This window comes from Dendrobates tinctorius, unplaced genomic scaffold, assembly GCF_039654945.1.
Source record: "Dendrobates tinctorius isolate UK_male_01 unplaced genomic scaffold, ASM3965494v1 ptg000326l, whole genome shotgun sequence".
In the NCBI taxonomy this organism is placed as follows: Eukaryota; Metazoa; Chordata; class Amphibia; order Anura; family Dendrobatidae; genus Dendrobates; species Dendrobates tinctorius.
The window spans coordinates 10,384,150-10,399,514 of record NW_027361993.1 but is presented as its reverse complement, the minus strand read 5'-3'; the positions used below and the strand labels follow the sequence as shown (position 1 = coordinate 10,399,514).

Sequence of the window (15,365 nt, the reverse complement as noted above, 5' to 3'; positions counted from 1 at the left end):
AAAATGTCTTCCGGTTGAGGTGCCACCTGCAGGTCATTGTGTCTTTATGAATGTTTAAACTGTATGTAGTGATAAAATTGTGAATGTGTGGTTTATTTGGTTCTTTTCTTGCTCAAGGGAGCAAGTTTGCCTTTCAAATGGTGTATCGTGTGTGTGTGTGTGTGTGTGTGTGTGTGTGTGTGTGTGTGTGTGTCAAAGTAATCAGCGAAAAAGCAGTGCATGTTTACAAATGTGTTTGCATATGTGACTCGCCATTTGTGTGTGTGGGACTAAGTAATCACCGAAAAAGCAGTGCATGTATACAAATGTGTTTGCATATGTGACTCACCTGCAGTGACGTGTGCAATCCTCTAATGTGCCTGAAATAGGCTGGGCAAGCACTTGAGCAAGCTGGAAAGACCCCAAGGCAAATGTTTGGAATTGTTTGTGATGCCTGTAAGCAGCTTTGTGGTAGTGTGCTTTGGGGTAGTATGTTGCCACCTGCAGGTCACTTTCCTTTCTGCAGGTTTATGAAAATCTTATATATAAAGCTCAAAGTGTGTATGTATGTGTGTATGTATGTGTGTATGTCCGGGATAAGCATCCGCACCGTCGCAGCTACAGCCACAAAATTTGGCACAGTCACACGTCTGCACCCCGAGAGCGTCCTAAGCTATGTTGTGAGGCGAAATTTTAACCCCGCGCATTCCAATTCATCAAACAATTTTGCCCCTATCTACATACTGGGGGAAAAAGTGTGTGCGCGTCAAGCCCCACCCCTCATTCTGATGTCATAATGCCCCTATTTGCATACTGGGGAAACAGTGTGTGTGTATCAAGCCCCGCCCCTCATTATGATGTCACAATGGTTGCCATGGCGACGCTGATGTCATCATAGGTTGCAAGCCCTGCCGCCGCTCATTATGATGTCATAATGGTTGACTATGGGATGGAGGATGTGTGATGGGTATATGGGCACTGGACTATGGGATGGAGGATATGTATGATGAGTATATGGGCACGGGACTATGGGATGGAGGATGTGTGATGGGTATATGGGCACTGGACTATGGGATGGAGGATATGTATGACGGGTATATGGGCATGGGACTATGGGATGAAGGATATGTATGACGGGTATATGGGCACAGGACTATGGGATGGAGGATATGTATGATGGGTATATGGGCACGGGACTATTGGATGGAGGATATGTATGATGGGTATATGGGCATGGGACTATGAGATGAAGGATGTGTGATGGGTATATGGGCACTCGACTATGGGATGGCGAATATGTATGATGGGTATATGGACATGGGACTATGGATGGAGAATATGTATGATGGGTATATGGGCATGGAACTATGGGATGGAGGATATGTATGATGGGTATATGGGCACTCGACTATGGGATGGCGAATATGTATGATGGGTATATGGACATGGGACTATCGGATGGAGAATATGTATGATGGGTATATGGGCATGGGACTATGGGATGGAGGATGTGTGATGGGTATATGGGCACTCGACTATGGGATGGAGGATAATTATAATTTGTTATAACTAACCACAGTTAGTTACTATGCCCGGGCAGCGCCGGGCTCTTCAGCTAGTATATATATATATATATATATATATATATAAATAAATCAAAAAAGGGCAGCACTACCAAAATTAAATAGTTGGTGCAAAACCTATTCAGCAGTGTCCAAACAGCCAAATTAACAAAAGTAAAAAAAATAGGCAGCACTCAAATTAAATGTGAAAAAAAGTGGATACTTTACTGATCCTCAAGTGGCAACGTTTCAACGGTGACCCGTCTTTATCAAGGCTTGATAAAGACGGGTCACCGTTGAAACGTTGCCACTTGAGGATCAGTAAAGTATCCACTTTTTTTCACATTTAATTTGAGTGCTGCCTATTTTTTTACTTTTTATAAATATAAATATATATATATTTATTTATATAAATTTTATATTGCCATGTCCATAAAAGTCTGATATATGAAGCCATGAAATTAAACAGCTGAATAGCAAAAAGATAGCAAGGCCGGACTTGCCGCTGCTGTTTTGATCGCCACATCTCTCCACCAAATTTGTAATAAAAGACAATCAAAACATATATACACTTTTTATTTTATTTATCTATATATTTATTTTAAATAGGAAAAAGAGGGGTGATTTGTAGTTTTACAATATCTATTTAATTTAAATTAATTTACTTTATTTTATAATCCCCTTAAGTGAAAATAATGGTCTCCTATAAATCGCTGTCTGTGGCTGGGCTTACTAGGAGTAATGAGGCTAGGTTTACACTGGGCTTTGTTGCTGCGTTTTTATGCTAATTTTCAGCTGCATTTTACAGTACCAGCAAAGCCTAATGAGAGTTCAGAAATCTCATGCACACACACTGGTTTCTTTGTCATCAGGATTCCGTGCTTTGCATGGTATTTTGGACATAGAGCATGTCACTTCTTTCAGTGTTTTTTCAGCTTTTTTCACCCATTGGCTTGAATAAGTGGTGAAAAAGCACACTAAAAATGCAGGTATCATGTTTGGATGTGTTTTTTGTAACAAACCCTGATCCTTTTTTTTTCAACACTAAACTTTATCAGCATGCATAAGAGACAAATCTAGCGTGTCAAAACTGCCACAAAAAATGCATCAATAGCGCAGTGAACAAAGCAAGAAAAACAAAGGAAAACATGCTTTTTTCTGCAGGTACTTTCCTGCCAAGAGATCAGATTTTGATGCAGAAAAAAAGCTGGGAAAAAGGCCTAGTGTGAACTTACCCTTATACCACACAACTGCATTTTGGGGAGGGGGATATGAGTATCATAAACAGTGCTCCTCCCAGACCTGTTTCTCTAATGCCAGTGTCAGATATTAACAGCTGTATTTAATCAGGAGCATTCACTGGATTTTTACATTTAGGACTCATACTCAATTGCGAGAAAAAAGTATGAGTGCAATCCAATAAAAAATCGTATTGCACTCTGACCAATGTATTTATTCTCGGCTCAGATCAGGCTGAGAAAAAAAATTGCAGCATGCGGCAATTGTTCTCGTATCTCGGACGAGACTCTCCAATGTAACTTAATTGGTGTGATAAAAAAAATTGTGTGGCACACAGACCATGCGAGTGTAATCCGATTTTTACACATCCATGTCCTAGAAATCCCATTTCATCTGCCGCACACAGCCAATGAACTCCGTTCATTTTAATAACGTCAGAGCGAGCGCCGTTAGAACCTTTCCCACAGCGCTGGCGTGAACGTAATTGAGGTGAAAGAAGTTCATTGAGTACGAACTCCGCTCAACTTTATCATGTCACGCGAGTCACTGACAGGCGCGTGCTTGCTCAGCTCAGTGTTTCTGCTGGATAGTATCCTGTATAGTCACATCATGCAACAATTCAGCCTGCCATATAGATGCAGCAGAGCTAGACGCATCTATGGACAAATGGATTATTACCTTCACTTTGGGGACAGGTGAGGAAGATGTTGCTTTGTTATTTTAAATTTTGAACATGGGCTTCAATGGATTGGGCGTAAAGGTGAGTATAAATGTTCTTTGTTAATTTTAATTCAATAACAGAGTCTGTAGTTTTTCAAATAAAGGACTTTATTCTGGCTGTGTATTTTTTTGACAATTTGACTATGAGGTTAGTAATCGGGGCATCTTATGATGTCACCTAACAATACAAAGCTGACGTCAACCCCAATACAATCACCCCACTTGCCAACACACCAGGGCAAGTCGGAAGAGTGAGGCTAAGCGCCAGTATTGGCGCATGTCATGTATGTGCCTTTTCTGGGGCGGCTGAGAGCTGATGTTTTTAATCTGGGATGGGGGAATATTTCTAGCCCGTTAATATTAGCTCACAGCTGTCTGCCTAGCCTTTGCTGGTGATTAATTATATATAATTTTTTGAGTGGGTCCCCATTTTAATAACCAGGCCTAAGTATACAGGTGTGAGTTGATATTAATAGCCTGGGAAGCTCCATGGGTAGTACCCCCCTTCCCAGGCTATGAACATCTACCCCCAGCTGTCCACTTTCCCTCTGCTGGCTAATAAAATTTCAGGGGACCCAATGCCATTTTTTCGGGAAATAATTTATTTAGCAATAAAATACATGAACAGTAAGCTACACACGCAAAACCCTCATTTTAGATCTCAATCACATATTTATATCCATCTATCTGTAGCTTTCCATCTATCAAAATATATATATATATAATGTGTGCATGTATATATATATATATATAATGTGTGTGTATATATATAAATATATATATATATATACACATACAGTACAGACCAAAAGTTTGACACACCTTCTCATTCAAAGAGTTTTCATTATTTTCGTGACTATGAAAATTGTAGATTCATTCTGAAGGCATCAAAACTATGAATTAACACATGTGGAATTATATAATTAACAAAAAGTTTGAAACAACTGAAAATATGTCTTATATTCTAGGTTCTTCAAAGTAGCCACCTTTTGCTTTGATTACTGCTTTGCACACTCTTGGCATTCTCTTGATGAGCTTCAAGAGGTAGTCACAGGAAATGGTCTTCCAACAGTCTTGAAGGAGTTCCCAGAGATGCTTAGCACTTGTTGGCCCTTTTGCCTTCACTCTGCGGTCCAGCTCACCCCAAACCATCTCGATTGGGTTCAGGTCGGGTGACTGTGGAGGCCAGGTCATCTGGCTTAGCACCCCATCACTCTCCTTCTTGGTCAAATAGCCCTTACACAGCCTGGAAGTGTGTTTGGGGTCATTGTCCTGTTGAAAAATAAATGATGGTCCAACTAAACGCAAACCGGATGTAATAGCATGCCGCTGCAAGATGCTGTGGTAGCAATGCTGGTTCAGTATGCCTTCAATTTTGAATAAATCCCCAACAGTGTCACCAGCAAGGCACCTCCACACCATAACACCTCCTCCATGCTTCACGGTGGGAACCAGGCATGTAGAGTCCATCCGTTCACCTTTTCTGTGTCGCACAAAGACACAGTGGTTGGAACCAAAGATCTCAAATTTGGACTCATCAGACCAAAGCACAGATTTCCACTGGTCTAATGTCCATTCCTTGTGTTCTTTAGCCCAAACAAGTCTCCTCTGCTTGTTGCCTGTCCTTAGCAGTGATTTCCTAGCAGCTATTTTACCATGAAGGACTGCTGCACAGTTTCCTCTTAACAGTTGTTGTAGAGATGTGTCTGCTGCTAGAACTCTGTGTGGCATTGACCTGGTCTCTAATCTGAGCTGCTGTTAACCTGCGAATTCTGAGGCTGGTGACTTGGAGGAACTTATCCTCCGCAGCAGAGGTGACTCTTGCTCTTCCTTTCCTGGGGTGGTCCTCATGTGAGCCAGTTTCTTTGTAGCGCTTGATGATTTTTGCCACTGCATTTGGGGACACTTTCAAAGTTTTCCCAATTTTTCAGACTGACTGACCGTCATTTCTTAAAGAAATGATGGCCACTTGTTTTTCTTTACCTGGCTGCTATTTTATTGCCATAATACAAATTCTAACAGTCTATTCAGTAGGACTATCAGCTGTGTATCCACCAGACTTCTGCACAACACAACTGATGGTTCCAATTCCATTTATATGGCAAGAAATCCCACTTATTAAACCTGACAGGGCACGCCTGTGAAGTGAAAACCATTTCCAGAGAATTCCAAGACTGTGCAAAGCAGTAATCAAAGCAAAAGGTGGCTACTTTGAAGAACCTAGAATATAAGACATACAGTATTTTCAGTAGTTTCACACTTTTTGTTAATTATATAACTCCACATGTGTTAATTCATAGTTTTGATGCCTTCAGAGTGAATCTACAATTTTCATAGTCATGAAAATAAAGAAAACTCTTTGAATGAGAAGGTGTGTCCAAACATTTGGTCCGTACTGTATATATATATATATATATATATATATATAGTTAAGAATATCTGCTTGGAAAAACTATGTTTAAATGACAAAGAGAATTACTCTATGTAAAAGCACATGTTAACATCATACTGATAGGGAATATAGATTGTGAGCCTCAATGGGGACAGTGATGATGTCTGTAAAGACATGTGAAATTAATGGCGATACATAAGCAAGTAAAATAACTAAATACCTTAAATGACTAAATCCAGTGATGGGTCCACTTTAAGGGTTGACGGTGGTTTGCGCTGGCCGCTGCTTTTAGAGGTTGGTACCGACTGCATAATACAGCTTTTGCCAAGTATTGAGCGGGCTCAACAAATATGTGCTGGATAACTACAATACACATCTAAAAGAAATTAAACCCACCCATAACCATCTCTGAAACTCCTGCTGTTAGGAACGGGTTTAAAATGAGAAACATCAGAATCCTGGTATTGTTTTATTCATCATTCCAAGGTGTAGTATTTATTATCCAAGCTTATATTCCACAGGGTAACTAAAAGAACATTACCTTAAAGTGGTATTCTCAAGTTTGGAAGTTATCCTCTATTCATGGCATGGGGGATAACTTCCCAATCGCTGAGTGGCTGACCACTGGGACCCCCATCCACCCTGAGCACTGGAGCTCTGAAGACCACGTGTGAATGGAGCAATGGTTGATCATGCTCACTGCCAATCCATTCATTCTCATGCCTGTGCCGAAGACCAGCCAAGTGCGGTTCTCAGCAATCTCTAAAATTCCCATTGAGAAGGAATAGAGCTGCAGTGCACATGATCGACCGCCGCTCAGTTCACCTAGGGGTAATCAGAGCCCGTGATCTCAGGATTGGTTTGCATCCCAGTGGTCAGTGACCCAGCAATCGGGAACTTATAGAAAAATGAGGGAGGTTGCTTCCAGTTCGTTATAAAAAGTAAAACTTTATTTTAGTAAGTTAAAAAATATTGCATATTGCAAGAGAACAAATGCCAACACATTTCAAATGTAGTCTCCCTCTTATTTCTCTGGATTATCAACTTTTGTTCTTAATGGAGTTCTTTGCCCCTACACACCTTGAGCCGCAATGTTGAGCTCGTTTAAAGAAAAACTTTTCATTTTTCTGTTTATGCAGTCGGGAACTTGTTCCATATCCCACGGTTAGGGAATAACTTCCAAACTTTAGAAATCCCTTTAAAATGTAAAGTATATATTTTTTAATCATATTATATTTTTAAAAATTATTATTTAGGAAAATTATTTGCTTAAGAAAAACAAAAACTGTTATGGCTACAAAGCAACAAGAGTGAAAGAACAGCAGTTATACATTCATTGTTCCCCAGCCAGAGAGACATGTGCCATATATAACCTGAAGCACAATAGTACTTAACGTCTGGCTACATGAATGGCCAGCACACAAGCTGTATCTTTATGACCTGTCATGTGCCAGGAGGATAATATAAACTTTTAATGAGCTCAAAAAAAGTCAGTGTTGTGATAACAACAGATGCCTTAGCAAGAACCACAATTGCAGATAGTCCTAGTGTTGCCAGACTCTCTCACACTTCTCTTCCCTTCATGGCATGATGCTTCACACTTCTGTTGCCTGAGCCTGAGTGTCCATTAGCTTCAGACTGTGGGAACCTCCATAGAGAAAAAAATTCACACTCTTGTATGCAAATACAAGGGTATAAAAGGAGGCATTGGCCATTCCCACACCAACATTCAGTATCTGACCCAGCAGAGTAAGGACCTTTCCTGGGAACTCACCATGGCTCCTAATAATAGAATGGAAGACATGGGCAAAGATGTGCGCAAGGTAAGAGCCTGCACTATGGCACCACTACAATAATGGAGATTAGAAACTTGTGAGGATGATTTTTTTTTTATTAAGTTGATGAAAAAAATCTGAAATTTGTAAAAAAAAAAAAAAAAAATTGTGTTGCCAAATCAATAGGACTTCTTATGGATAAATATTTTTTATTTGGCATATGGAATTATTTTTTACATCTTTTGGGGCAGCTATAATTTTTACCTAATTTTTTTATTTGTAATTTTTTACTTTTTTGGGGAAATGCATAAATACACTATTTTATTGGGGGATTATTGTTATTTTAAGGAATTTGTTACTTATGACTTCCATATTGATTTGAAAAATTTGGGGAGATCTGTAAATTTTTACTTTTATTTGTAGTGCATAATTTATTTTTTAATTTTATTATTTTAAGGATTTGTTTCATACCAGATATCAGTTTGGGAATCTGCGTTGATGCAACAGAAATTGTATTTTAAGTAGTTGTCTGCCCCTTAGGGCATGTTTGGCTTATAGAAGTGGAGTCCAATGTTAGGTCAATGGGATTTCCCAGCACTGCAAGCATGCAAGAACTTACTCAATGGATACCATAAAAATATCTTATGATTAAAAGGACTCCCTATTCATCTCTAGGGATCCTGCACTCTGGATAGGGATTACATAGCAACTTAGCAGTCTCATGACTGTTGGTCTCATTCATACATAAGGATGCTGGCACGGTGTAAGGCTTGGATTACACCGCCATATTTTCTTTCATCCTAGAGAATGGGACGGATTATGCAAATCACACTCTGATCAAACTCTGATCAGAGTGTGACCATAGTGTGATCCAATTTTCTGGGATGAGGAGAAGATGGGGAGAAAAAAAGTCTCCATCTTCTTTATTCTGTCAGTTCATGAAAATTGGACTGCACTCAGATGTGAGGTCCGATTTCTTTTTCACAGACTCATTGACAATCCTAGTATGCAAATTGGAAATGCAGCGATTTTTGTTTTGTTTTTTTTGCTTTTTTTTTTTCCTTGGACAGTCTCTGTCCGAGGAAATACCTAATCTGACGTGTTCATAGCCCCATTAGTACTATCCAATGTTTTGTTAGCTCAAATTTGGACCAAAAATACGGCCAAGTGCTTGAGCCCTAATAATGAGAGATTCTTCTTTTCTGCAGCTGAGGAAGCCGGTGATTGAGAAGATGAGGAGAGATCGGATTAACAGCAGCATTGAGCAGCTCCGCATCTTACTAGAGGAGTTTGAGAGACATCAGCTCCCCTCCAAACCGGAGAAAGCCGATATCCTGGAGATGACGGTCACCTTCTTGAGACAACAGCTCCACCGTGCAACCAGAGGTGACTGATCTTATCCTCATCTCTCTAGTTATTCAATACCTCAAGTTGTCTTGATATACAAAAAGAAGAGCCAGGCCTAGTCAATAGGTCACCATATTCATGACGTAGAGGAGACAAATTATACCTGAACCTACAAAAAAAAATGTGTTTTTTCTTCAAAAAGTTGTAGTTTGACATTCTAGGAAGGTGTATTCAGTCAAATAAGCAATCATGTGGAGTTGCTAAGACTTATAGTTACTTGGTACACACTGTGAGGGCTCATGTACACAACTGATAATCTCAGAAGAGTGCTATCGGTGGTTTTCCCGGATAGAACTCGTACCATTGGTATTCTATAGAACTGTGCACTAGTGTTGAGCGATACCTTCCGATATCGGGAAATATCGGATTGGATCGGGCCGATGCCCAAAAAGTATTGTATATTGCTGATTCCGATACCGGAAACCAATGCAAGTCAATGGGACAGAAATATCGGAATTAAAATAAACCCTTTCTTTCCTTGTAGGTTAATTCTACATGAAGGAAAACAACTAAGAATAATGTAGAATGTATTGGGGGGAGGTGGAGGAGACATTAAAGGCAGAGGTTTAGCCCAATCAAATGGAATAGCAGGAATTAATTTTTTTTTTAAGACGTTCGGCGTTACAAAGATATTTACTATGTTAAAGGGGTTGTGTAGCAATAGAGGGAGACGTTCAGAAAAGGCACATGTTGGCGGAGTGTCGGAACGGAGTGCTTCATCTAGCTTGGAGGTTGACTGAGCCCCTGACCCGCAGGACACTGTACGGATGCGGGCACCTCTATGCACAACAGACTGTGAGTAAAGCTTTGGAACTACATGCCCTGGTGTCCTCCAGTTATTCCTGCGCCAACACACTCAGCACTGCTACATCTCTGTGCCTGGCACTGCACCATCTGCGTCTCTTCACTACCTCTCCATCTACACTGCCCTGGGACTACAGCCCTACCTGTGGAGGGCCACAACATCAAAGCTGCACCACACCATCTGTCCCAGAGGATCTGTCTGCAGCGTTGGCTTAACATCTTCATTGCCGAACACCACAGGTGGCGTCACGAATCATTCACTCATAAACTTTAATCATAATCCACACGTTCAACATTTCCCTTTTACAATGGATGCCCAGGGCCACGGACCGGGTCACAGCTACCGTGACATCTCCCATTGAAACCAACGGGCCCGGTACCGAGTACCCCACCAACTCTGGCGGGCGATCCAACTTGGCAGAAATACATAAGACAACAGGTTGTCTGGACTTTTCACATAATCTCAGTGCATATCTAGGCTGCAGAATGCTGACAATAAGTAATTTACCTTCTGTGGCTAGTCAGCACGGTTTCCAAGATATCATCTCTTGCTTCTAAGATAAACGTCCAGGGGGGGGTGTTCTGGCATTGAAATGAGAACTGGTCATTTACTCCTCCCTCACTAGTTTCACTCTCCATAGATCACTGTTCAGCATGTGTCAGGGGAGGAGCAGCTGGGTGGTCTGCTCGCAGCCAATCACAGCCATGCCATTAGTTAACATGCCTAACAGGATGTGCCCACAATTCTTAGGATTCCTCATTGACTGAATCAAATCAAACTGGCTCATAGCATTATGGGAACTCCCGATTCCGGTATTCGATATGCAAAAAGTATCGGAACTCGGTATCAGAATTCCAATACCGCGAATATTGGCCGATATTTTCAGTATTGGAATGCTCAACACTGCTGTGCACATGTCAGATTTCTTCCTCGGACTGAGTGGCCCAAGATAAAAATGGGAGAGGTGTCTGATTTTAATGGGAGTGTCAGATCAAAATTGGCAATGCAAGCCTATGGATCCATGGAAAACATTAGACTGCACTCTGATTTTTTCTTTCTTTCCAGCTCCAAGAGCAACTGATGTCTGATCAGAATAAGGCCGGGATCACACATGCGAAGAATATGGCCGAGTCTCACATGTTATTACCTGGCACTCGGATCGGAGCGTCTGGCCACATAGCAATACATCCGCTCCCGAGTGCCGGCGGCAGTGCCGGGTATTAACATGCGAGACTCAGCCGTATTCTTCACATGTGTGATCGCGGCCTTATTGTATTGTTCTTCTTGGATGGAGAGATTACGGTTGTGTGACCCTACCCTTATTATGAGTGATAGCCAGGAGCGTAACTATAATAGGTGCCTGATAGTCCATAATGCCCTCTCTATGGTAAAACAACTATGGGGCATGGTGGGGCTGGTATATGTGTGGTATATGTTTTGATTATCTAAGTAGACATCGGATAGAATTTTATATATCCTATATACTGTACCAAGGATATTATTTCATTACTGCCTTGCTTAAAGTCAATCAGACTAATAAACTGTATTTTCGTTCCATCATAGTAGTGGCGCCATACAAGCATTCCTTCCCCCTGTCTATGAAGGATATAGTATTGGCACCACATGGAAAGCACCTAGCTACACAGAGGAACATCTGGATGGATCCACAGAGATGCAGTTCTGCAAATGAAAGCAAATGCCACCCCCTGAGAAATATCAACCAAGTCATTGTGAAGCAGGGTGCCCAGGAATGCAGCTCTGATGATCTATGGAGGCCCTGGTGATGACCTAGTATGCATATGGACTCTGATGTAAAATCAATACTGGGGCCTGGACCTCAGTGATAGAGATGTCATATAATTATGACTCGTCCTTTATTTACATCCTTATGATACAATATTGTTGTACATGAAGATTGATATAGAGATGGAGTCTTAAAATGATTAGATACACCAAGTAAAGCATTCTTGGTAACAGTGATCTGCAAGCCGTGGGTCTCCAGTGTTTGAGGAACACAGCTACTAAAGATCCAGATCTGAAACGCTTTATAACGTTGGGGAACAGGCTCAAAGACACCCACCTGTGTGATCTAGAAAATGAAAAGTGGAGATACAATTTTGGGAAGTCTCCTTGTACAGTATAAGGATATTCATATATATTCCTACTGTTAAAAGACACAGCATCGGATTTCGTTTCCTCGGCCCAAGATGGCCTCCTTGTTTCCCCGTAAACAATCAGTTTACAATTTGTTGTGCGTTTGATAAACAGAGAAAGTTTCATGTAGTCTGATGGCTGGGAGATTTCCTCTCCATGAAGGACGGCGTTTCATGTCCTGTATGCTGTGGTCATTGGCATAAGCAAAGCTTGGTAATTGTGCTGGGATGAAAAGTTCTTTTCTGTGAAAAGTTATGTTTTTGGGATTTGCTTATTTTGCACCTTTGTGATAAAAATATGAAAATATATTCAGTAATAAATAAATATGTATATATACTTCATCTGACTATCTCATATACTATTTTGTTACCTAATAATTATGTATCTATCTATCTCATATCTGATACATCTACATTCCTTACTACTTCATAATTATAGGAAGATTCAAATATCTATCTATTACATGACTGTACTATATCTATCTATTATGTAAGAAATGTCACATGCGTCACTTAGAAACCCGATGTGTACCTTAGTTACCAGCTCCCTGCACCAGCGCGCTGGTAACTAAGGTACACAGAGGATTTCTAAGCACCGCCCGGTGCTTAGAAACCCTGCGTTTACCTTAGTTACCAGCTGATCTCCCGCCTGTCACACGCACCGATGCGTGCTGGCCAGCGGGAGACCAGTGATCAAAGAAATGTCCAGGGCTTTCCAAGAGCGATCATCGATACCGGCAGGGGGGCCGGTCGCTGATCGCTGTCACACACAGTGATCTCGCTGGTGAGATCGCTGTTGCGTCACAAAACTTGTGACGCAGCAGCGATCTCGCTAGCGAGATCTCTATGTGTGACGGGGCCCTTACCTATCTGCGGTATCCAAGGAGTCTCATGTCTGCCTGCAATTTCCAGTACCTCTGATATCTGTCTGCGGCATCCAGTGAGTCTCCTGTCTGCCTGTGGTTTCCACTACTTCAACTACCTGTGTCCCATGTGCCTCATCTGCCTGCTGCACTAATGCCTTTGGCCTGTTTGCCCACGTGGAGGTTTGGCTTGGAGGATCCACTTCACCAGGTAAGCCTAACAATGGGTAACAGTTTTGAGGTCCACAAACCACCAGTCCCCAAAATAAAAAATGAAAAAACTCAACACATTTCCATGCAGTCACAGTAAAAAAAATGATGAATTAGTCCATTCCAAAGAACACAATGTTTTGTCAGGTAATACTTTACATGTATGTGCGTTTCAAACTAGTAGCTATTTAATTCTCTTTCTATGACTGTAATGATCTGATATCCCTGTATTAATTTCTCCTGTCTACCCATCTACTCCTAATACAATCTAAAAAGTTTACCGCAACAATCCTGTATACTACATATTCAGTATTTTAATAACACTGCAGCACGAGTCTTGATTTAAAGGTTTAATGATTTACACTATAAAGTCTCTGGCATAAGAGTGAACAATATGGGGCAGTATAAAAAATCCCAAAATGTGGACATCTATTGTGAGATCTGAGTGGACTGATCAGCGGAGTATCGAATTTGAGTTGCATTCTCTGAAATCTGCTGTTTCATGGGAATTCGAACAATCTGCGATTTAATTTGCAAGGATCAGCGAAAAAAGTTCCCAAAATTCACACATGCAACACTCAGTGAGCTAGTTAATGATGTCAGGCTTACCCATAATGCCCTGCAGCAATCCGATCACATGAATATTAATATTATTCAGAATATTAATTTCTCTTAAAGGGACAGCCATCAGGGGCTTATCTACAGCATTCTGTACTGCAGTGCACAGGCGCCGGGAAAGGTCAGAGAGGTCCGGCGCCTGCGCACTGCAAGACTCTGCTCTGCCCTCAACAGGGCAGAGCAGTGCGCCCACGCAGGAGCCACGACGGGAAGCAAAGAAGAGGACGTCATCGTTAGAAGATGGGAGGCGCCGGACCGGACCGTGACACCCATCAGACCAAAACCGGACCCGGACCGCCCCTGGGTGAGTATATAATATAATTTGTTTTTCTTCTCTTTCAGGTAACATCGGGGGCTTATCTACAGCATTACAGAATGCTGTAGATAAGCCCCTGATGGCGGTTCCGGAAGCTGATAGTCGAAAAAATAGGTGACAGATTCCCTTTAAGTATCCACACACATGACCGCCTGCAGCTGCAGGAAACCGGATGTTGACACTGCGCGCTACTGAAGAGCAATGAATACTGACTGCGCAGTCCCGGTGAGTATTCCAGCAGCTGTGTGCTGCTTGTGAGCAGCACATGAAGTCCCTGCCATGCGCTGCTTACAAGCATTAAGCAGCTGCTGGCAAGGGAGCATGACACTGCGAGGGAGCGGAGGAAGTTAAGTGTAATGGCTTTTTTTAATCTTTTCTGAAGGGACCATGCACACCAGGAACAGGATAGAGCCAGTCATACCAGGATGCCAAAAAGAAATGAATATTTATTGCCCTCCACGCCCATGGGGGTGGAATGCAGTGAATACTAATTTTTCTTTAGCAGCGGGCACAGGAGTTAGCTGCAGCCGAACGCTCCTGCCTCTGTGACCTGCTGCTCCTCTGAATCCGCTCCTCTGCTGAAACCGCTCCCCCACCTCCATACCAGAGCCAGTGCATCCGGACTATAAGACACACACCCCCATTTTCCTCCACATTTTGGAGGTAATTATTTTGTGATGAACAAACCAGTTGTGGACCCCCAAAAAGGATTTTCACTTTAACCCCTTCACGACCAATGACGCCACGTAGGCGTCATGAAAACTGGTGCAAATCTGACCAGTGACGCCTATGTGGCGTCATGACTTTAAAGCCCCCCTGCGGGTCGGGTGACCTAGGTCACTGAAAGGTCACCCGACCCGCAGATACAGGGGGCTTTATTCTTCAGCATGGGGGAGTGGCTTCGCCTCCACGTGACTACGATCGCTCTGATTGGCTGTTTCACTTTTAACAGCCAATCAGAGCGATAGTAATATTTCATCAATGAAAATTGATGAAATATTACAATCCAGCCATGTCCGACGCTGCTGTAGCATCGGACATGGCTGGTGACAGCGATCCGACCCCCCCCTCACCCATTAACGGGGGCGATCTGCCCCCCGCCACTGAATGACAGCGGCGATGTGCCGCCGCTGTCATCATCTCCCCCCGGCTTCCGATTGCCCCCCCTCCCGGTACTCACCGAGTGCCGTTATGGCTCCCGGTGTCCCGCGGTCCCGGACCATGGGCGCCGCCATATTTGAAAATGGCGGGCGCATGCGCAGTGCACCCGCCGGCTCCAATTTCCATTCATTCATTTTGATCACTTTCACAGTGATCAAAATAGAA

At 42.2% G+C, this 15,365-nt stretch overlaps 1 protein-coding gene across 1 annotated transcript; it reads left to right on the top strand.

Annotated features, from left to right (window-relative positions):
- The first annotated feature begins 7,509 nt into the window (after positions 1-7,509).
- Positions 7,510-12,374, top strand: LOC141074144 (transcription factor HES-5-like). Its single transcript, XM_073561678.1, has 3 exons — positions 7,510-7,715; positions 8,876-9,053; positions 11,443-12,374. Exons 1-3 carry the CDS (start codon positions 7,668-7,670, stop codon positions 11,661-11,663), a joined length of 447 nt encoding a protein of 148 aa, XP_073417779.1. The 5' UTR covers positions 7,510-7,667; the 3' UTR covers positions 11,664-12,374.
- Positions 12,375-15,365: the final 2,991 nt, after the last annotated feature.

Coding starts and splice junctions, on each gene's coding strand:
- LOC141074144 (XM_073561678.1), top strand. CDS start 7,668: ATGGCTCCTAATAATAGAATGGAAGACATGGGCAAAGATGTGCGCAAG. Junction 7,716..8,875: donor TGGGCAAAGATGTGCGCAAG/GTAAGAGCCTGC, acceptor TCTTTTCTGCAG/CTGAGGAAGCCGGTGATTGA. Junction 9,054..11,442: donor GCTCCACCGTGCAACCAGAG/GTGACTGATCTT, acceptor GTTCCATCATAG/TAGTGGCGCCATACAAGCAT.